Source organism: Rhinopithecus roxellana, chromosome 9 (genome assembly GCF_007565055.1).
Source record: "Rhinopithecus roxellana isolate Shanxi Qingling chromosome 9, ASM756505v1, whole genome shotgun sequence".
Lineage (NCBI taxonomy): Eukaryota > Metazoa > Chordata > Mammalia > Primates > Cercopithecidae > Rhinopithecus > Rhinopithecus roxellana.
The window spans coordinates 67242292-67264551 of NC_044557.1; the positions used below are offsets into that span (position 1 = coordinate 67242292).

Consider the following 22260-nt stretch of genomic DNA (forward strand, 5'->3'; position numbering starts at 1 on the left):
GGGCCCTGTGCGTAGGATCTAATGCTCTGCAGGCACCATCTTGAAATCCCTCACACTTTTGTCTTTTAATGTGTGTTTTGTAAGTAAATCCAATGGACAAGGGAGCGTGTCCCCGGGCTTGGAGCTCTAAATCATACTTGGCCCCATTTGCTGTTGCCTTTCTGCCTCCCTGGGATATGTTCCCTGCTGCCTGCTCTTGATCCTGGTGCGCTAGGTCTCTCCTTGCTTCCCTGCTGCCCTCCTTGGGTGTCAGCAACTGGATTGCATTGGGGGAAGGGAGAAGGGAGCTGTGTTTCATGTCCTTCAAACCCCAGAGGGACCTGGCCATAGGCATGGGGAGGATTGGGGTCAGGTGTGCCCCTTGAAGTGTCTCAGGTATGACAAGAGAGTGGCCATCCCCATCCAGGCTGGCAGCATCATGGTGCATTCAGTGGATGGCTCCGTAGGGGCCTCTCACTCACCTTTGACCCGGGTACCAAGTCATGATGCACATAGAAAATGGCAACATCTGGAGGTTGGGTGTGGGGGCTCACACCTGTAATCCCAGCACTTTGGGAGGCCAAGGTGGGTGGATCACTTGAGGCCAGGAGTTTGAGACCAGCCTAGCCAACATGGTAAGACTCCATCTCCACTTAAAACACAAAAATTAGCTGGGTGTGTTAGCGCATGCCTGTAGTCCCAGCTACTCAGGAGGCTGAGGCAGTTCAGTTGCTTGAACCCAGGAGGCAGAAGCTGCAGTGAGCTGAGATCATGCCACTGCACTCCACCCTGGGCGACAGAGCAAGACTCCGTCTCAAAAAAACAAGGCAACATCTGTATGGCACACTGGAGGAAACAGCAAGCAAAGGGAGCCCTGGCCAGCCTTGACTCCCACTCAGTAGCCCTAAGGGTTGAAGGCAGTCCTACCCTAGGCTTCGGAAATGGAGTCTCTACCTTGGTCTTGTGCTTCAGACACCCCTTGCCCCTTTCACCCCATCAGCCCCACCCTTCCCACAGGGTGAGTTATCCAGAGGCCAAGGGGACATATCTACCAAAGCCTCAGCCCTCCTTCAGAATTCATTGCTTTTATTCCCCCAGTCCATCACAGACAAATATGTGGTTCTACTGTTTGTGATTAATACACAACTCACCCTACTTATGACTCACCACCTGAGTTTAAAAACACTCAACCTAGTTTGCACCCAGTAAGTTCAATCAGGCAAGTCTGCCTTTGGATGTTCTAGCAATGTCAAGTTGCTATAGAAATTTGTAAATGCTTGCACTCAGTTCTTATATGTATCCCACAGCAGACAGTAGCAACAGTTTGGTCCCTGGAGAACACTACATAGCACTATTCTAGACTCTTCTGTGGGTTGTGGGACCCTAGAATCTAGTCTGAATCACACCAAAACCAAATCCACACCAAGCCTGCTTCCAGGGTCTTCATGGGTCTGTTTTCCTGATCTCTCCTGCAGGTGTACACTGCCCTAGCCCCAGGCTGTTTGCAGGGAGGAGTGGGCAGAGATGAGACATGTGTGCTGTGGTATTCATACACATGCATCTCAGGTCCCTTTAGGTACAGGATAGAGAACAGGTGGGAATGGGAAGAGACAGCGGCAGGCTGTAACTGGTGGAGGAAGGAAGCCATAAGGATTTGGGGCAAGCCCAGCTGCAGGAATCCATTTATCTGTTCACCTTGAATCCATCACAGCACCCCAATGTGCTGAGGCCTGCCAGTGAGGGAGCTCTGGACCAGATATTTTCCACTGTGACTTTCAATGTTTTGAATTCTGATTTCTATCCCATGGTCACAGTTGAAAGCTCATTAGCATTTGGCAGAACAAGTGGGTGACACACGGATAGGTGTCCTGTGGACACTGCCATCTCACTGTGTGGGAACTGCAGTCTTAGCAGGTCTGCCACTCAACACCCTCCCGCCCTTGATATACAAAAATACACTGTGTTTCTGATGCCTGCCCTATGGCAAATAATTTCTCAACACCCAGGGAAAGCATTTTGTTTGTTTTTCTTTACGTTTGATTAAAAGCAAGCCCAGGCAAATACCCCAAAGGAAAGAGAAACAAATGACTTTACAATTAAAATAAAAACCTACACAATTAGTCATTAGGCATACAAATAATATAACATCTTTAGTAAATCAAGAAGCATTAATCCAAGCAATGAGATACTTTATTTTACCTCTTAAATTGACAAAGATGAAAACCAGAAAAGAAAACATTCAGTATTTGTCAGGATTTAGGGAATATTGCTGTCTTATATACTATTGACAGATGGTCAAGAGAAGAAAGACTTGTAGAGGTAAATTTGAAAATATATTGCAAAAGACTTAAAAGTGTGTATATCCTTTGAAATCTTGAAAACATCATTTCATAGTCTTCTTATGAAACGATGTTTTCATAAGATGAATGAAAAGTTGATGTCAGTCTCACTCTTGAGTTTTTTTTTTTTTCCTCTTCTGAAGCCGTTCTTGACATAATTGATGTTCTGAAACTTCACTAAGGTCTGTCTTAGGTTGGGCTTCTCTTTTTACTTATCTTGCCAAGTATTTGGTAGCCTACTTCAAATTGAGGTTTCACATCTTTCTTTGGTTCTAAGAAGTCTTTATCTATCATTTCTGTGGATATTGCTTCCCCTCAATCTTCTCTAGCCTCTCATCTAAAACTCTTATTAGATCAAGGTTTAATTTACTGGATTTCTATCCTGCATTTCCTCATAACGTTCAGCCCTCTGTCCTACCACAGAGGATTCCTTGGCCTGCCCTTTCAGCTCACTAAATTGCTCTTTCTGTCTATCGTGTTGTTCAGCTTCTCTATTGAGGGTTTTTTCTTTCAACATTTAAGATTATTATTTCAAATATCTCTGAACCTTCTTGGGTGACTCTTATCCTCATTTTGTGGTTATATTATCTTCATTTTTCTGAGCAGATTGACTACACTTATTGAAAATTCTTTTCTGAATACCATATTAACTCCATTTCTTTTGGGGATCTCCATTGCAGAGTTAGTTGTCTCTTTTTTATGGTGTTGACCTTCCTCAAATGTTTGCTCATTCTTGTTTTTGTATGATTTTTGTAACTGAAGTTTCCTGCTAGAATGTCATCTGTATCTATTTGAGAGACCCATTTGGAGAGCAAGGATGGGAACTACTATTGGCCTAACTCTTGGCAGTATTTTCAAAATACCAGTCTTCTTAACCAGGGTTTTTGTTTCTCTCAGGTGTCTCCAGCTCCTGAGAGCACTGCCATTCTCTCTAGTCCTTGCCCCTCACAGACTCCTCTATTGTTGCTGACTGGCCTCAGCAGGTGGAGGAGTAGAAAGCCCGGGCTACCTGGCTGCTCCTTGCCTCCCTGTAACTACAGCAGAGACTCTGTCAGCTTCTGGCATCATACTTGGCATTCCCTGTCATGCTTCCTGGGCCACCTTTTCTCTTTCCAATAAGATTATTTTCATCCTTTATTAATTCCTCAGTGTAGTCCTCTCCCTTTTCAGTGAGGCTATTTATTTAAACTTCTTTCTATCATTTCTTGGCATTTGTTGTAAAAGGCACACATACTCAGTCCAACACTTTGAGATGGAGCTATTTAAAAAATTTATGTATTGGCCAAGCATGTTGTCTCATGCCTGTAATCTCAGCACTTTAGAAGACCAACGTGGGAGGATTGCTCAAGGCCAGGAGTTCAAGACCAGCCTGGGCAACATAGTGAGACCCTGTCTCTACAAAAAATATACAAAAATTAGCTGGGCATGGTGACACATGCCTTTAGTCCCAGCTATTTGGAAAGCTGAGGTGAGAGGATCGCTTGAGCCCAGGAGTTTGAGACTGGAGCAAGCGATGATCATGCCACTATACTCCAGCCTAGACAACAGAGCGAGACCCTCTATCTAAAAAAACAAAACAGAACAAAAACCCAACATTTACATAACCTTCAAGCCAGTAATTCCACTTCTAGGAATTTATCCCAAGGAAGTAATTTAAAATAAAGCTTTAACCACAAGGCGTTTCATCACAGTAAGATTTATTAGGAAAATGTGGAAACAAATATCCAAGCAGAGGGGATTAGGTAAATAAATGATGACATAGACATGCGAAAAATAATATGGCAGAATATTTAATGGTATAGAAAAAAGTCATCAAGGTATCATTAAGTAAAAATTTCAGGTTACAAAATTGTTTTAAAATCTCCTTTTTGTAAAAAGCATACATGTTGTTATAGAAAAGCATAGCTCTGCATGGTGGGATTTCTGCCAACTTTTGTTTTTTCATTTTGACTATCTTTTTCTCCTCCATTTTGGGATTGTTTGCAACATCTGCCATGTGCAACCTTCTGCTTCCATCCTCTGCTTACCTCCCCCAGGCGTGCTGGAAGATGGACTGTCCTCCAATGGTGTGCCCCGATCTACAGTCCCAGGTGGAATACCCAATCCAGAGAAGAAGACGAACTGTGAGACCCAGTGCCCAAATCCCCAGAGCCTCAGCTCAGGCCCTCTGACCCAGAAACAGAATGGCCTTCCGACCACAGAGGTAGGGTTACAGCCACAGAATCAACTGGGGACTGGAGAATGGGGGCAGGGCTTGCTTCAGGGCAGAGCCACGCAGCAGCTGTGTCCAGGGAGGGACCAGGGATGGCTCACCTTGGCAATAAAAAGTCTCTACCCCACCCATGTAAAAATTGCTGCAAATCCCACCCCAAAACCCTGCCTTGAGGGTTGTTGCTTTTTGTTTCCATGTGTATGTTTGCTTAGGTACAACTTTATTCAAGGATATTGTTTTCTGTGGCCACTGTCACCATGTTGATGGTGAGGACTGTGCTGGTTAGAGGCACCAGTCTTAGGCCAGGCAGCTGGCCAGTCTCAGGGGTTGGCAGGTTGGAGAGTGGGCAGAGGAAGGAAAGAAAAGACCAGAGTTGTTGGAAACAAGCCTGACATTTTACTCAGGTCCTCCAACCAGGTGGGCAGTGGAAGGGCCCCCAAGGGTGGCTCTCATAGCAGAATGTGGTGACAATATCATCCCCAGACTGTTGGAAGAGGCAGGGCAGTGATTTCCCTGGACGTGGCTGGCATCCTTTCTTTTCTCCAAGAGCTATTTTTGGGAAGTTTCTCTTATGGGTACAGGAGAGGCAGCCCAGAATGAACACTCTTAGTAGGCTGGGCTCAGGCATCTGCAGTCTCTTCCTCTTCCATCCAGTTCCTCCTTCTGACTTCCTTGTCTTCCCTATGCCCCACCCCCTTCAAAATCCACTGCTTACCCTATGCTCCATACCCATTTTCTCCTATCCTTCTGTCACAATGATACTGAACCAGGCTCATTCTGTCTGTTCACAGCAAACCAATCACTGTAACAATGGGTTTTGCAAAAGAGAAACTTTATTCATGAGGCAGCCAAGTGAGAAGGCAGAAGAACAGATCCCAAATCTGCCTCCACAAAGATAGGGTTTAGGGCTATCTATGGGATAAAGAAGCTGGGTAGTCTAAGGCATGGAGAAAGATGATTGGCAGTGGGGGAAAGTGAGATAATCAATAGTCTGTGCTTGCATAGTCATGGTTCATGGCTGTTCACAGGACTCATGTTGAGAAAATGGCTGTGTTTGCATGATCTTCAGAAAGAGTTTTGGTCTTCTGACTTCAAAAGGTCACCTCTTGGGCATTTCTACAAACCCAGTTGAAGGGTCAATGATCTCAACTGGCTTTAACTGGACAAGAGCTAACCCCAAGTTCCTGAAAAACAACTTTAAGCAACTGTTACAGTGGTGATCTATATGTCAGATATGTAGTCTGTAACAAAGCTAGTGGATTGGTTAGCTATGGGACTTTTAGCTATATAGGTTTTAAGATTAACTAGAAGTAAGTGATTAAAAGCAAGCAATGCAGGTTAAGTTTGATAGGCTTAATCAGGTTAGCCCCCAGTTCCAAAAACTTACTGTTCCTGTCCCTTCAGGTCAATGTCACCTGTTTTCTGAGAGTGCAACTCATTATCTAATGATGGAATTCTTGCTCATATCAGTGAGTTTGCCTCTCTAAGTTTTGGTCAGAAAACCTGTTGCAAATTCATCTCTAAAGCTCATTAACTAAGGGCCTTTCAGAAATCACTAAGCTCTCAGAATCTCAGGTTCATTATCCACACAATGGAAATAATACCAAAACGAGTGAACAGATGGGCCTGCTCTTATAAACTGGGATATAGATAAGAATGGCAGTTACGATTAATGGGACAGTTAGGCACACAGCGCCATAACCCACTTAAATGAAACACTAATGGGGGCGCTGCAGACACTGGAGAAGGTGATAGGGGGTGTAGATTTCAGGGTTGTGGTGTTCTTCTTAGAGTTCTGTATTGTCTACTTTGTCTATGCATAAGCTGGCCTTCTAGAGACCTAATCATCATTGCCATCTCTCAAGACAGTCTGGACCCTGTGGTGACTGCTCTACCACAGGCCCAGATATTTTTCTTCTAGTCTCCTCCCCACATTTGTGCCCTCACCCTCTGAACCAGGATGAGCCATGGTCAAGAGGAAGCAGCTTTGCCTGGTGGATGGCATGATCCGTGCACTTGTTTCCTCACCTCATTTTCTGCCCGCCTCATTCATCACTTTAAAATTGTGTTTTGCCAATGAGATCACTTGGACTCGGGAAGGTGAACATCACGCACTGGGGCCTATCATGGGGAGGGGGGAGGGGGGAGGAGGGAGGGCTTGCATTGGGGAGTTATACAAGATATAAATGATGAATTGATGGGTGCTGACGAGTTGATGGGTGCAGCACACCAACATGGCATAAGTATACATATGTAACAAACCTGCACGTTATGCACATGTACCCTAGAACTTAAAGTATAATAAAAAAAAAATAAAATAAATAAAATAAAATAAAAGTTTGTTAAAAAAATAAAATAAAATAAAATAAAATAAAATTGTGTTTTGCAGTATACAAGGTGCTTTTAAGTGTACTGGCTCCTTAAGTTCCCCTAAGAGCATTGTGAAGTAAGCATTATCCCCATTTTATAGATAAGGAAACTGAGGTTCCTTTGATTGTGTTACATGAATAAGGCCATATAAGTGCTGTGGAAGGATGTTGGTAACTTTAAATTGGAAAAGGTTTCTATTAAGAAGATAGAACATAAGAACTGCAAGTACATTTTAAAAATGAATAGTGTATTAGTCAGTTGTTGCCTCAATAATGCTGCATAACAAAACACAGCAACATTCAGTTGCTTGAGACAACACCTCCCCCCACCCCCACCACTGCCACCATGGTCAGCTATAACTTAAATAGGCTCAGCCTGACTTTTCAAGGGCTGGCTCGGTCTGTTCCATATATATCATTCTGGAAACCAGGCCAAGAAAGCAGCAGCTTTCTGGGATATATTCTTATGACTATGGCAGAAACATGAGGGGGCAAAACCAAACTACTTGAACACATTTCATGTCTCTGCTCACATCATACCGACTAATATCCCATTGGCCAAAGCAAGTCAAATGGACAAGCCCAACTTCAAGCAGGGAAACACTCTGTCCAAAGTGGAGAGAGAGCAAAGAATTAGGGGCAATAATGCAGGCTACCACATGCCGCATACATACACAAAGAAATGCAACTCATAACTTCAGTGAATTCTTATAAGGTGGCACATCCATGTAACCATCATGCGGATGAAGATATAGAACATTATCACCAGCCCAGAAATCCACAATGTCACCATTCTTCTCACTCCTAGTATTATAGATCAGTTTGGTTTATTTTTGAGACTTTTATAAATAGAATCATAGAAGTGTGAACTTTTTCATGTCTGGCTTCTTTTGCTCAACATTATCCTTGTGAAAATCACCCATGTTGTTCTGAGTTGCAATAATTTTCTCATTTTCATTGTTATGTATATTTCTTTATATGAACACGTTGCAATTTAACCATTTTACTTGATAAACATTTGGGTTGTTTCCAGTTTGGGGCTATTGTGAACAATACAGCTTTTAATGTTTGTGTGCATGTCCTTTGGTGGACAGCACTTCTTTTGGGAATATACTTGGGAGTGGAATTGCTGGGTCATAAGACAGGGGTATATTTGACTTTCATAGACACTGACAAATAGTTTTCCAAAGTGGTTATGCTGCTTTATACTCTAACTAGCAGTGGTCGAATTTCAGTTATGGAACAAAAGAATTAAAAATCAGTAAGTTGTGCTTAGTCTTCTTCCTTGTGGTAGCAACTACTTATTCTTTTATTATTTATTTACTTATTTTTAGACCAGGTCTCACTCGATTACCCAGGCTGGAGTGCAGTGGTTCGGTCACTGCTCTCTGCAGCCTCCAATGCCTGGGCTCAAGTGCAGCCTCTCAACTAACTGGGACCATAGGCACACACCACCATGCCCAGCCAGTTTGTTAATTATTTGCAGAGAGGAGATCTCACTATGTTGCCCAGGCTGGTCTCAAACTCCTGAGCTCAAGCAATCCTTCTGCCTCAGCCTCCCAAAGTGCTAGGTTTATAGGTGTGAGCCACGGCACCCAGCCAGTAGCAAATATTTATTCATGTGTGGTCTAGGTACGACATAGGGTACTAAGCACTTTGTTATATTATCTCTTAATCCTCACAATAACTCTAAAATGTTGACATTGTTATCTCCAATTTACAGGTGGGAATTGGTACTCAGATATAGCTAGGGAAAGTAGGTCCCCATGCCATGCCCCCCCACACACACATACACACACACTCACACACATATACATACACACACGCACACACATACGCACACACGCACACACACATCTACACACATACACATACGCGCACACACACACACACGCACATACAGCATGCACACATGCACGCACACATGCACATACACACACCCACACACATACATGCACACACACATGCACACACACGCGCACATGCAGCGTGCACACACGCATGCACACACATGCACATACACACACGCACACACACATGCACACACAAACATGCGTGCACACATGCACATACACGCACATACACATGCACACTGTGCACACACACACTCATACACTCACACGCGCACACACCCACATACGCTCACACATGCACATACACACGCACGCGCAGACACGCACATACACACGCACATACACATGCGCACCACGCACACACATATGGACGCGCACACACACTCACATGCACACACACGCACATACACATGCACACACTCACACATACACATGCACGTGCAGACGCACATACACACCCATGCGCACACACATGCTGCACGTGTGCACACACACACGCACACACACACACGCACACACATACATGCACACACATGCATGCACACACGCGCACACACATACACGCACACACACAAATATATGCACACACATGCATACACGTATGTGCACACACATACACGCACACACATACACACACACTCACACATACACACACGCACACACATACACGCACATACACAGACGCATACACACACATACACACACACACAGCCAGACGCATACACACACATACACACACATTTTGGGAGCTCTTGGGGCTTTAAAATGGGGCTGGCAGAGTCAGCCCCCATAGGGCTTCAACAGCAGTGGAAACTATCACAGAGGAGTGATGACCACACACACCTGCCCAACGCAGCACCCTTGGGCAGATGATGCATATCGATGAGCAGCCTGTGCAGCTTTTGTTTTCATAATTAAGTGAACGTGGCTGTGTTGTAACTATTTTCAAAATAAGATCAGGGAGCTGATAACTTCAGTTTTAAGGGTTTACATTTAAAAGATAATCAGTGGTCTTCACATCCTGAGACCTCACCAGTCACTGGCCATTCTGAGTCCCTCAAAGACCAAGGCAAAGGTTTTCTGTCTAAGATGTTAGTTTAGAAGCTAAATTTACCTGTGATTGATGCTTCTGTCAGCAGTGCTATCTCATACCAACACTCAGGCAGGCTCTCAACTGCCTACTATCTGCCCAAAGAAAATACTTTTCTTCCTATTCCCTCCTGGGCCTTTGATATACTGTTTTTTCCTAGTGTGTCTCTTAGACTCTGGGCCAAAGCTTTGTGCATTTTCAGTATCTGGCTCAGTCAGTATCCACTTGCCCCTTCCAGTCTTCCATCACACCCCTATATGAGCTATTAGCATTTCACAGCACTCCCCTTAGGTGCCATCAGGCCACCTGGTTGGTGGTTCTTTGGCAATTTTTTTTAAAGCTTTCCTTCTCCAGAAGACCCCTTTCATGAAGCATGTGTCCTCATCCACAGACCTACTGCAGTGCTGCCATTCAGATTTACAAAACAAATTTGTATGTGAAAGGCAATCCTTGCTAGGCCTGGAAAATTTTTCATCACTTCCTATAACTACTCTTAGGATTCATTCATCAAATGTTCATTGAGTGCTGTCTAGGTGCCAGGCACTGTTCTAGTGCCAAGGATCCAGGGGTAGAAAAGACAGACACAGCTTTTGCTCTGAAGCAGCTGCTAGTTTTAATGGAGCTGGGTTGGGAGCCAAATAATATAGAATAAATTAAGCATTTATAGACTCTGAATGGTGCTATGAAGGAATTAGAAGGTCACTAGTCAGGGGTAGCAGCTACTCTATTTAATGCAGATGACACCTCACATTTAAGCTGCTTTCCGAAGGGTGATGGGGCAACTAATGCTGCTCATGGCTGTCAGCAACTGCACCTTGTGTTTGGAGCCCTTTTCCACTTCCTGTCCCATCAAACAAACCATATCTTCCTTTTTGTCAATTCCCTCCAGTCCCCCTGCCTTCTGATGCCTGGTGTTAATAGGTGTTAACTGGCAAGAAGATTGTGGCAAAAATGATCTTTCACAAATTGGAACTGACCGTCTCGGTGGGGAGCTCTTTCTTTTTCTCTGTTGCACCTTGATTTCCCCAGTCATTTGGAGACTTACTGACTCCACAGTGTCTGATAAATCATTGGTTTGGTCTCCTTCATCCAGCTCCCTACCTGAGCTCAACAAACAACATGAGAGGCAGCGCTGTAGTTGCTTGTCTTCTCCCGCTAATTAGTTGTTCAGGAACTTTGAGCTGCCTCCAAACATTTACTCTCTAACCTAAATGTGCCATTTCCTTGGGCTTAGGACTCTTGTTCCCCACCTCCCCCCATCCCACCCACCCCGCTTAAAATACCTCCTCAAGTATTCAGCTACAGTAGAAATGTACATGTGACCATAGCTCAAGTGGAAAAGGCTCTGACATGTGGCTGGCCTTCCAGGGAACCCTCCTGTCTTCAGAAGCTACATATTTTTCAAGTTGCTTTATTATTATTGGCAAAGTGACTGGACCATGCTAAAGGAATTAGCAGGGGGACTGATTCTCAGCTAAGGAGTTTTCGCCTCCTCCTGCCCCCTCCCCCAGTGTCTGGTCAACATCATTGGCAAGGCCTGGCCCAGTCTAGGAGAGACAGGTGAAGGTCCACAGAGCTAGGAGACCTGATCAAGAAAGGAGATTAGGACCAGCCCAGGATTTCTCCTGGATAAGGAAGAGTTTGGAAAGTAAATATGAGTCTCTCCTAGAAAAACAAAAACAGGACATTATAAGGAGGGAGAGAATAACAGAAACCTGTGGGAAAACCAAAGGGAGGGAAAGCTATTAGAAGGGCACTTTGGTGTCCTCTCTAGTGCAAGCCTGGGGAAAAAGGAAGGAATTTAGCAATACAGAGATGTGCACCTACCTACTGGCTGCTACCTCTTGTAGAGATTTGCAAGACTCGGTGTTCATCTAAGGGTCTGCAGTCAAACCAGTTCAACTAGAAGGCTCTCAGGGCAGAGACTGCCTTATTTTTCTTTATATTCTTCCCTTAACTCCTGAGCCTACTTCAGGGTTATGAACCTAACAGGTACTCGCTACCTACGTGTTGATTAAATGAGACAGCCTAGTCATCACTCAGATTAGAAAAGGTTCCCATAGCTTCGACCCCACCCATCCCGGCTCTGCATCACCGTCCTGTGATGACTGTTCTGTGGGTGCCCAGTTGCTTTCCTAAAGCAGGTTCTGCTGCCTTCCTAATGTCTGTTCTTCTATCTGAGGTTCAAGTTGAAAAGCAACAACTGCTTTTGGCACTTGATACAAACTCCCAGGGTGAGTAAGTCTAAGTGTAGATGGGGAAGGGGGCTGTGGTCTGCATAGAATGTGCTCCAGGTTTGGAGGATTCTTGAGAGTTTTACCTGCAGCATGGTCTGACCCCTGCCTTCCAAGGCTAGCAGCTGGCCCTTGGTGGAGTTGCTAAGATCAAATATCCCCTGACTGACCTTGCATTAATGCCGCACAGATTCACAAAGCAGCAGCAAATAAATTCACAGAATTTGAGAACAACTAGGGTGTGTTATTGTGTATCTTCCTTTCATGAGACCTGTCTGAAAAGAAGTCAAACATCTGGAGTTGCAGCTGTCAAACTCTAGTCTTTAATCTTTTGGGAAGGAAAAGAGGATAAAACTAATATTTCGACGTGCCTGCAACGTGCCAGACACACTATGACATCATTTTTAACCCTTACAGCTCTAAAAGGTAAGCAGCATCATTTCCTACCTGGGAAAACAGAGGCTCAGAAACTAGATATCTGGTCAACATGGCCCAAGGAGTCATGATTTGACTGTGTTCAAATTCAAACCCAGATCTCTCTCCATCTAAGCCCCATGTTCTTCCTTCCCATTATCTGAAACTTAGTGGTGGAGAATTTAGAGTGAGCCTTGGCAGAGTTGTGAGACGTGGGATACGAAACCTGGGGTCACCATCTTTAGTTTGACTCATCACCAATATTGACATTGGCCTTGAGTTAAGTGCATTTGCCTGAGTGGTTTCAGCTGCCTCATTGGGAAAATGAATACAGTAACATTCCCACCTGTCTCTCAGGAATGCAAGGAATGATTAATCAGGGATGTAATTGAAATCTTGTAGGAAAGTTCTGGGACACTGAGGCAGGGCAGTGCACACAGTTTCTGTTCCCAGGGATTTTCCTTTTCTTTTCTTTCTGAAGATTTATCTTCACACATTTGTTCATGGTCAAGTTGTTTATTGAGTGTCTATTATGCGACAGACACTAAATTAGAGTCTGGCGATACTATAATGAACAAAATAGACTAGGTTCCTACTGTCTTGAAGTTTACAATATGAGAAGAAAGTAAAAAATAAGTTAAAAAATAAATGCAAAATTTAAACTGTGGTTAAAGGCCAGGAAGGAAGTAAAGAATATAGGGAAAGAGAATAATAGAGCCCTATGCTTGTATAGGCCTAGAAAATCCCTGCAACATTCTGTAAGAAATTATTAGTCATAATTATCTCTAGGGAAGGCACTAGAAGCCCTTCTTTACTCGTTGAATTTCTTTTTGCCATAATTATGTCTTCCTTTTATAATTAAAAATACTACTTATACAGAAAAATTGGTATCTCACACATCATAATCTCAGAAGCCATGCTTTTCTTTGTTTGTAAAGAACTATGAAAAGGTTTGTATAATCCCATATTAGGTACAGATATATTTGTGAAGTTCAAGCAAAGCTGAGAACATCTCTATTTCCATCTGTGGGGAAAGTGAGAAAAGGCTGAACAAAGGTAGCTGCAGTCTTGAATCCAGGTCTCCAGGAGCAGCCAAGCTGTCCCAACCTCCACAGGAAACAGGCTAATTATTGACATCTGAACCCCAAGATAAACAAGTCCGTCTGGGTCAGAGACTGGCAAGAGGTTATCACGGCCAATCTGGTTACCCTTGAGAAATGGCAGACTACTCTTAATTAAAGAGGCAGTATCAAGAAGACTAAAATCTATGATTCATGGGTACTAAAGCTGCAGAAATTAAAATGAGGTAAGGAAAGAGTTGAAAAGCTGTAAAACTGGGTGAGAAACCAGAGGTGGCCCATTAACAAGAGTCAATGGTGATAAAACTCACAAAACAAGAATGTTAGAAGTAGAGGAAGGATTGGCACGGCTGCATGAGAAAAAGTTGCCAATTAGGCTCCTCTCATTATGGAATTGGGGGCCATACATTTTTTTTTTTAAGCCAGTAATTGCAATAGAAACACATTTTCTTTTCCTGTCATTAAAAAGGGACGGGGGCGTGATGTTAAATAAAAAGGTTTGGCTGGCTGAAAACTACATCAGAGGGAAAAATATGTTGTATAAAGCATCACAGGCACTGAGGGGCAAAATGGTGTGGTAGTTTCTTGTATTTATGTTGCTCTTCTCGGCGGAGGGCAAAACAACTCACTTCTCCAAACTTCTAGATAAAATATCTGGCATTATAGTTCTTTTTCTCATCTTCTTTCTGTCTTGTTTGGCCTTGAAATCTAAGGTTTTTGGGTTGTAACTAGATTGTGTTGATGAAAACAAACTCTGTAAAATATTTGAAGAGATTTATTCTGAACCAAATATGAGTGACCATGGCCCATGACACAGCCCTCAGGAGATCCTGAGAATATGTGCACAAGGTGGTTGGGGCACAGCTTGGTTTTGTATATTTTAGGGAGGCATAAGACATCAATCAAATATGTTTAAGAAATACATTGGTTTGGTTTAAAAAGGCGGGACAACTCAAAGCAGAGTGGGCGGGCAGGAGGTGGGGGCTTCCAGGCTATAGGTAAATTTAAACATTTTCTGGTCGACAGTTGGTTGAGTTTGTCTAAAGACCTGGCATCCATAGAAAGGAATGTTTAGGTTAAGAAAAAGGATTGTGGAGACCAAGTTTTATTGTGTAGAGGAAGCTCTTAGATGGCAGACTTTAGAGAGAGCAGGTTGTAAATTTTTTACAGACTTAAAGGGGTGGCTGGCTCTTAGATGATTACCTCCTGGATCTGGGAAGGAAGGAAGGAAAACAAAGGGGAAAAAGGATTCTCTATAGAATGTGGATTTTCCACAAGAGACTCTGTGGGGCAATTTCAAGATATGGCAAGGAAATATATTTTGGGGTAAAACATTTTGATTTTCTTCCTTGTTATGCCAGAGTCAGATCGGAAAGTAAGTCACGATATACAGGGTTAAATAAAACCCATCTGACGAGAATTTATGGTTTGTAGGATATGACTCTCCAGACCCCCTAGGAATTTGGGCAAGATTTAAAAAAATCAGAGCTTAGTCCTCACTACTCTTTTTTTTTTTTCTTTTTTTTTGAGACGGAGTCTCGCTCTGTCACCCAGGCTGGAGTGCAGTGGCTGGATCTTGGCTCACTGCAAGCGCCGCCTCCCGGGTTTACACCATTCTCCTGCCTCAGCCTCCCCAGTAGCTGGGACTACAGGCACCTGCCACCTCGTCTGGCTAGTTTTTTTGTATTTTTTTTAGTAGAGACGGGGTTTCACCGTGTTAGCCAGGATGGTCTCGATCTCCTGACCTTGTGATCCACCCGTCTCGGCCTCCCAAAGTGCTGGGATTACAGGCTTAAGCCACCGCGCCCGGCCAGTCCTCACTACTCTTAGAAAGAATGATTTAAAGGACAGGAGGAGTTACAGACAAATAACAAGAAATGCTTAGTTTCAAGGTTGTGTGATTTTATCAGTTCTCTGCTTTTGGGGAAAAATAAGCCCATAAAAGTCTTTGCTAGCCCTGGTGCCAGTTCAGGCTCAGAAAACCTGAGTGTAAGACTGAACCCTAAACAGTATTGCCTACTGGTTGTTAAAGCAAAGGTACACTGACAAGTGTAGTGCATTTATTCATTCATTCATTCACTTATTCGAACAAAGTTAAACTGAGAGCTTATGATGTCTCAGAACTGTGCTAGGCACTAGGAACACACAGAGGAAAGCAGTGACATCCTATCTCATGAAATCAATAGATAAGACTAAAATTATGTAGAGTCAAAATTATCCTTAAATGTTTCTCAAATCACCCATAAAGTGTTATCTTTGGTTAGGTTCCCTAGAAGCAGAACCTGAGATAAGGATGCAAGTAATTGAAAGGATGCAAGTAATTGAAAAAGTACTCTCAGGTGAAACCTGCATGGTAGTGGAAGAAGCAGGGCAGGGCAGAGGATCAGATTCAGCAAATGTGTGAGTTCAGTCAGCTGAACAGCTATAGTCTAGCCTCAGCCTGACTACAAGGAGCCGTGGGGCACACAAAGCACCATGGATTTGTACCCCCAAAAGACAAAAAGGGCAGCCTTTTGTATCCTAGCAATCAGGCATGGGATAGGGGCCTCTCTAGGACATGGGCCTATTTGGCATTCCTGGAGGAGGTGGCTCCAATCGGATGTGGGCAGTTCTCAAAAGAAGAGTGTGCTGTGAGCAGTTAGCAGCCAACAGTCACAGCAGCTGGGAGAGATGCTCTGGCAGAGTAAAGGGAATCTGGAGAGGGATGTCGCCATCAGCTACACAAGGACACAGGATTTATGTGACATGTTAGAAACATACATATCATTTGTTAATAAATACAACAGAACAATAGATTTTTCTCCATCAGTGCAATAGTTCACCATTTATTTGGATGCACTACAGAGGAAGTAGTTTGCTTGTGTTCAGGGGCCATGTTGTATGAAAAATGCACATCTCTCAACACCCAGCACAAGGAGATGCTCATGCCTGGAGGGGTGTTCCCACAGGATCTGAGGCAGACTATGTTCCCAGGAGGCAGACCCAGATGTCATTACACAGGATGTTAGGAAGTGTCCTTGAGGCCAACACCTGTGGAAAGGGGCGATGGAAGCAGGAGTGAGTTAAGGGAGAAGTCCAGCCACCCCTGTCCTGTGCAGCTAAATGGCTTGTGGGAGCTGACCTGTTTAGGGCCCAAATGGTCAGACCTTCATGCCCTTCCATTTACCTGCACATTGGGCCAACTTGGGAAGGGCGTGAACTTGAGTGAGGTGGCTCTCTGCAGCTGATGCTGTCCCCTAAAGGGACTACTGGCGGCTACTCGCTGACTGTTCTCCCTGCAGCGAGGCAGCAGGTCCTTTCTGGAATGGGGCTGGGCAGCAAATAACTGTGTCCATCCACTAGTGGAGGCAACTCACAGGCTCACTCGTGTTCACCCCCAGCACACAATCACAAGAATAGGCACAAGACTGCCCCTCACCAAAGTTGTTTTCTCATTGAGGGGGATGGAAAGTCAGGAACTAGACATACATACTTAAAGAACCTACAATTTAATTAATGCTTTAATGTTTAATATTAATTCAGAACTTTTGTCATTGGTTTATCCTTAGTTAGAAGTGGATGGTCTATCCTACTTTTTAAGGTTATTTTTTTCCCATTTTCATTTAGTGACAGGCATTGTACTAAGAACCTTACATGCATTACCTTATTTAATCCATACAAAAATCTTATGAGAGAGATAATATTATTATTCTCCATTTTATAGACAAGGGTTAGAGAGGTTAGAAAAAACTTGCCCATAGTGAAATCATATAGCCAGTATTTGAACCAAAGTCTCTCTGACTCCAGAGCTCAAACTCTTAATTACTCTACTAAAGCCAACTATGAAAACTTTCACATTACCCTTTGATGGACCGTAGCTCATTCACTCATTCACTCAGCAATGGTTCTTTTTTTTTTTTTTTTTTTTTTTGAGACAGAGTCTTGCTCTGTTGCCCAGGCTGGAGTGCAGTGGTGCAATCTCGGCTCACTGCAAGCTCCACCTCCTGGGTTCATATAATTCTTCTGCCTCAGCCTCCGAGTAGCTGGGACTATAGGCACCCGCCACCATGCCCGGTTAATTTTTGTATTTTTAGTAGAGACAGGGTTTCACCATATTAGTTAGGATGGTCTCGATCTCCTGACCTCGTGATCCACCTGCCTCAGCCTCCCAGAGTGCTGAGATTACAGGCGTGAGCCACCACGCCCGGCCACTCAACAATGTTTTAATGAACATGCCCTATTCCAGGCTCTGTGCTGTGTTGGTATTAAAGATTCAACAAAGAAACCTCTGATAGGAAGCATATGTGCATGCGTCCTTGTGGGTCATCCTTCTTGACTCTGTGTGTGTGTGTGTGTGTGTGTGTGTATTTGTGATAATCTCAAGAGATTAATGCAAATTGTGAGGACCTTCGCATATTTCTGTGAAAGGAAAATTAAAATCTCAGGACTCCAAACTCACTATGCCAAAGGGAAAAGTTAAGCTTAGCATTAAGTCACCCAAAACTGCTTTCCATTTTGTTTCTAAATAGATAACTGCAAAGACAGAAGGCCACATACCTTTCTGGGGGACTCCCTCACAATTTCTCACAAAGAAATTCCTTGTGGGCCCTAAGATCTTTACCCTAAAACAGATTTCTGTTGGATTTCACCCCATGTAAATTAACAGCTTATCTTCGCAGGTGTGGGACAAAGACAGGACTAGGAGTCATCCTTCTGCTTACTTGAGACAAATGCACATTTTACTCATTAACTATTCTATGTTTCTTTTACCTTATGTAAAAATGCAAGTTCATTGAGCATGAGACGAATGCATATTTGACTGTTTATCTATTCCCTCCTCTCACATATAAAATGTAGATTCAGTGAATGCTCATCAAAGCCTCAAAAGAATGTAACTGTTTGCCCCTTTTCTCTACCCTCTCTTTTCCTTTCCTCTTTCCCCTACTGCCCACTCTTTCCCCCTTAAATATTGAAGTCCTCAAACCCTCTTTGGGAGTTTTCGCACAGATCACAAATGTTCCTGTGATTTGTGTTCCTTTTTCCCAGGCACACTCTCAACTGGGGCAAAATAAACCTCTAAATTGATTGAGACTTGCCTCAGTCATTTACTTTGGTTTACATTTCCTAGTAACTCAATTCACTGTTTTCAACTTAACAGGCTAAAAGAGATGCTAAGAGAATGTCTGCAAAAGAAGTCACCATTAATGTAACAGACAGCATCCAACAGATGGACAGAAGTCGAAGAATCACAAAGAACTGTGTCAACTAGCAGAGAGTCCAAGCAGAAGGGTAGATGGACTTCTGTGTCCTTCAAGGCACTGGATACCATCAAAGAACCTTGAAGAAGTGGCTGCCCCTTGCTGGACCTGAATGCTACTGAGTCCCTGGCAAGACTGGTCTTACCTGGCAGCAAACTGCTGCCTGGTTTTGTTGGGACCCTTCTGAGCCTTCTACTTATCATGTAAATGTCTTGGCATAGTGCTTACATATGTTAATAAACTGCAAATGTGCAGTTCAGTTTGTCTCTTTGCAACTCCTGTAATAGGGTCTGGTGTAAAAGTAGTGAGTTAAAGCTACAGGTCAGTTTATGAAACAGAAAAGTAGGAATGCATTTCCTGGGTGAAAGAGTCACACCTTAGTACCAAACTCTCCTGCCCATTATAGTGTGTTCTGTTTCAGGCAAGCTTATTCTTTCCTTCTTTCATTTTAAATATTATCATTACAAATCTTACCAGGGTCACTTAAAAGCTGGCTTCCATCCAACTCTAAACCCACATATTGAAAAAATCAAGGCAGAGAAAAATTCCTTGTTATCCTTGTTTCCTTAGCTTGGTATGAGACAGATCAGATCCAGTTTCCCATGGATCAACCCACTGCCCATAGCATGTCTTTGGGAGGTGTCTGTGAAGCAGTCATATCTGCTCCTCATCTGCCTGGAAAGTCCTCCTATTCTGATGTCCACATTGGCCTCCAGTCCTTAATGTCACCATGCTTGTGGCCAATGCATCCAAATAAGGATACCCCTCAGGGCTCAGCCAGACATTGCAATTTTGCATAGCTTTCCAGTTCCCTTTGCTTGTCTTCTTAACTGTCTTCCCTCTCTATTGGGGTCATTTGCAATTGTTAATCAAAGATTGAACACTACGTAGGAGAAGGAGATGATCCAGAGACATGTGGCAGCATGCATGGCTTCACCTTGATCTCTCTGTTTACCACCCAGGACTGTCATTTTGGCATCTGCAAAGGAATCACTTTAGAAAGCCAGCACCTGGTTGATGTGTGTTCACACTGACATTAGATTGATGTGCACTGCATTAGAAATGAGGTAACTGACACAGAAAAAGGATGTTTTGATAGGAATAATTTTCTAGTATGTCTTGAAACATGTTCATCTGGATGTATTTTCCTCCAAACTATTGTAGCAGGATTTTTCAAGGATTGTTAACATGCCTGGGATTGGGAAAGATAGGACTAAAGTTGTACCGAACTATACCAATAAATTCCATGTTTAGCAGAAATAGGCAGCCTAATGATGTTATGTTTATATAACATAGTCCAGAGAACTGACATGCAGGTCAAAAGTCAGATACACAACCTCCTCATCTGCTAACTCTGTTATTCTTCAAACACAAGTGGGTAGTGTCATTTTTCCTTCCTTCTGTCCATTGGCAGATTGCATATTTATTCACTAAACATTAAATGTCCATCCTGTGCCAGGTACTATGCAGATGTTGAGGGATTTGGAGACTAGTTAGTCATTACTGTCTATCCTGAATCTAGCAGTGACTTCATAACTAGGAGACTGAATTAGACCCTTAAGGTATAGTGTGTGTTGCAAATCACTCAGCAATGGAATCTTTTATATTCAGGGTAGGTTTATATCTTAAACTAGGTGTTCTAATCACTGTACAAGACTTTACCATACACAAAACTATAGTTTTTCTAAACCTTTATCATTTTGTGATTCTTTGAGAAAGGGCTTTTAGGAATTTTATGTTCTAAAAAAATGTTCTTAATAATAATAAAATAAAAGCAAAACCTGTGACTCATATGTCCCCACTGACATTACTCAGCAGGAGCCCCCAGCTGCCAAAGGTTGGCAGTGATCCTGCGAGTTCAAGGGCTCTTTCTCCCTGGGGATGTGCTTTGTGGCTTCTCTTTACAGCTTTGTTTCTGCATCAGTTCACTGCTGCATGTTGTTTGGAATTTATCACCATAAGAAAGTGTCTCTGTTTTATATAGAAACACTTTCTCACTTCCAGGGGAGAAGGAAATGCACGGCATATGATCTGGCCCTCCCCAGAACAATCTGGATTTCACGGAGACAGCAACCAGAAGTTAAACCATGTGACTAAAAATGCATCTGGCTACTTTTTCATGTGTGTATGAGACAGAAACTAATCCTTACTATCCTTTTAGGTTAACACTTTTCATGGCAAAGTTTGTGTCAATAAAGTCATTAATTTTAAACATATTTGGGCAGTTACAGAGAATCTTTACCGGAACCTTAAATTTGTATGCAGAGCTATTTAGACTTTTTTTTTTTTTTTAAACGAAGACCTTTTACATAAGTGATCCCTGTGAATCCTCCAAAAAGCCTTGTGAAGTGGGTAAGGAGAATGCTGTTAGCACCAATTTACACCTATAGAAATATTTATAGTCTAGTCAACTAGTAAGTTTTGGTGCAGAGATTCAAGTGGGGGAAGACTGTCTGCAAATTCAGTTCTTTTCCTACCACCACATGGTGCCACCATGTCTAGAAGGTCTGGTGTAACCGGGAGATGAGGCCATTTAGGGGGGAATTGTCATGGAGCCTCGGGCTGGGCTGAGCCCAAGTCTAAGAGGACAATTTGGGTGATTGGAGGGGGCTAGAGAGAGAGGATTGAAGAGGGCTGTTAGTGAAGGCAGTGATTGGAAAGGGCCAGTGAGTTATCAGGGAGTTTGGGTCTGGTCCAGGCTCACTTATCCCTCCAGAGAGGGTGACCTTGACCTGGTGTGAGAGGTCAGAATACTGAGAGGGACTTTATAGTTCAGAGAAGACAGAAATTGCACTCCTTCGAATAACTGCTTAGACCTAAAGGTAAGGGAAGCCAGGGACTGCCCATGCTGCTGCCAATGCCCTGAGCACAGCTTGGATGTACAGGTAACAGACAGTAGCCCTTCAGACTTTATTCACAGCCCACCTTCACAGTGCTTTCCACAACCCACCACCACCTCCTAGGGTACCTGAACACACTCCTGTTTGCACTGCCTGAGTCCTGCTAACCTGCATCTGTTTTTGATCCTCACCAGCCAGACTTGCAGGCTGCCCCATGTGACACTGAAATGCTTCCCATTCACATTTGCTGCTCTAAGCAGGGTTTACAACACTGGCAGCTCCTCTGCTGAAATCAGGTAACAGAGCTGCTGTGTTTAGCTGTCATGGTGTCAAAACTTAGGAATTTCACATAAATAGCCAGCTCTGGCAGAGACTCCTACTTTAGAACTCCAGTATCCATCCTTCCCTTCTTCCTTAGTTGAGCACATGTTCCCTTAGAACAAACATTACACTTTCCAGCCTCCCTTGCAGCTAGAAGTTGCTGCACAATTAAGTTCTAGACAATGAAATGAAATAAAAATGAGGCATAGAAGTTTCCAGGAAGTCAGGCTCGCTCTTTCCCCTTTTGCTTCCTGGTGTGCAGAATGAGGAGGTAATGGCTGGAGCTACCTCAG

The 22260-nt window shown here is 43.4% G+C and overlaps 1 protein-coding gene across 2 annotated transcripts in view; it reads left to right on the plus strand.

The window, feature by feature from the left end:
* Window positions 1-21022, plus strand: part of BAALC (BAALC binder of MAP3K1 and KLF4) — an 82719-nt gene extending 61697 nt beyond the window's left edge. The window contains exons 2-3 of one of the 2 annotated variants that reach the window (XM_030937760.1): window positions 4355-4521; window positions 18707-21022. In XM_030937760.1, the coding sequence (XP_030793620.1) occupies window positions 4355-4521; window positions 18707-18817 (278 nt within the window). In that variant the 3' untranslated portion in view covers window positions 18818-21022. The remainder of the gene's footprint in view (window positions 1-4354; window positions 4522-18706) is intronic. The other variant, XM_030937762.1, reaches the window with a different exon arrangement.
* Window positions 21023-22260: the final 1238 nt, after the last annotated feature.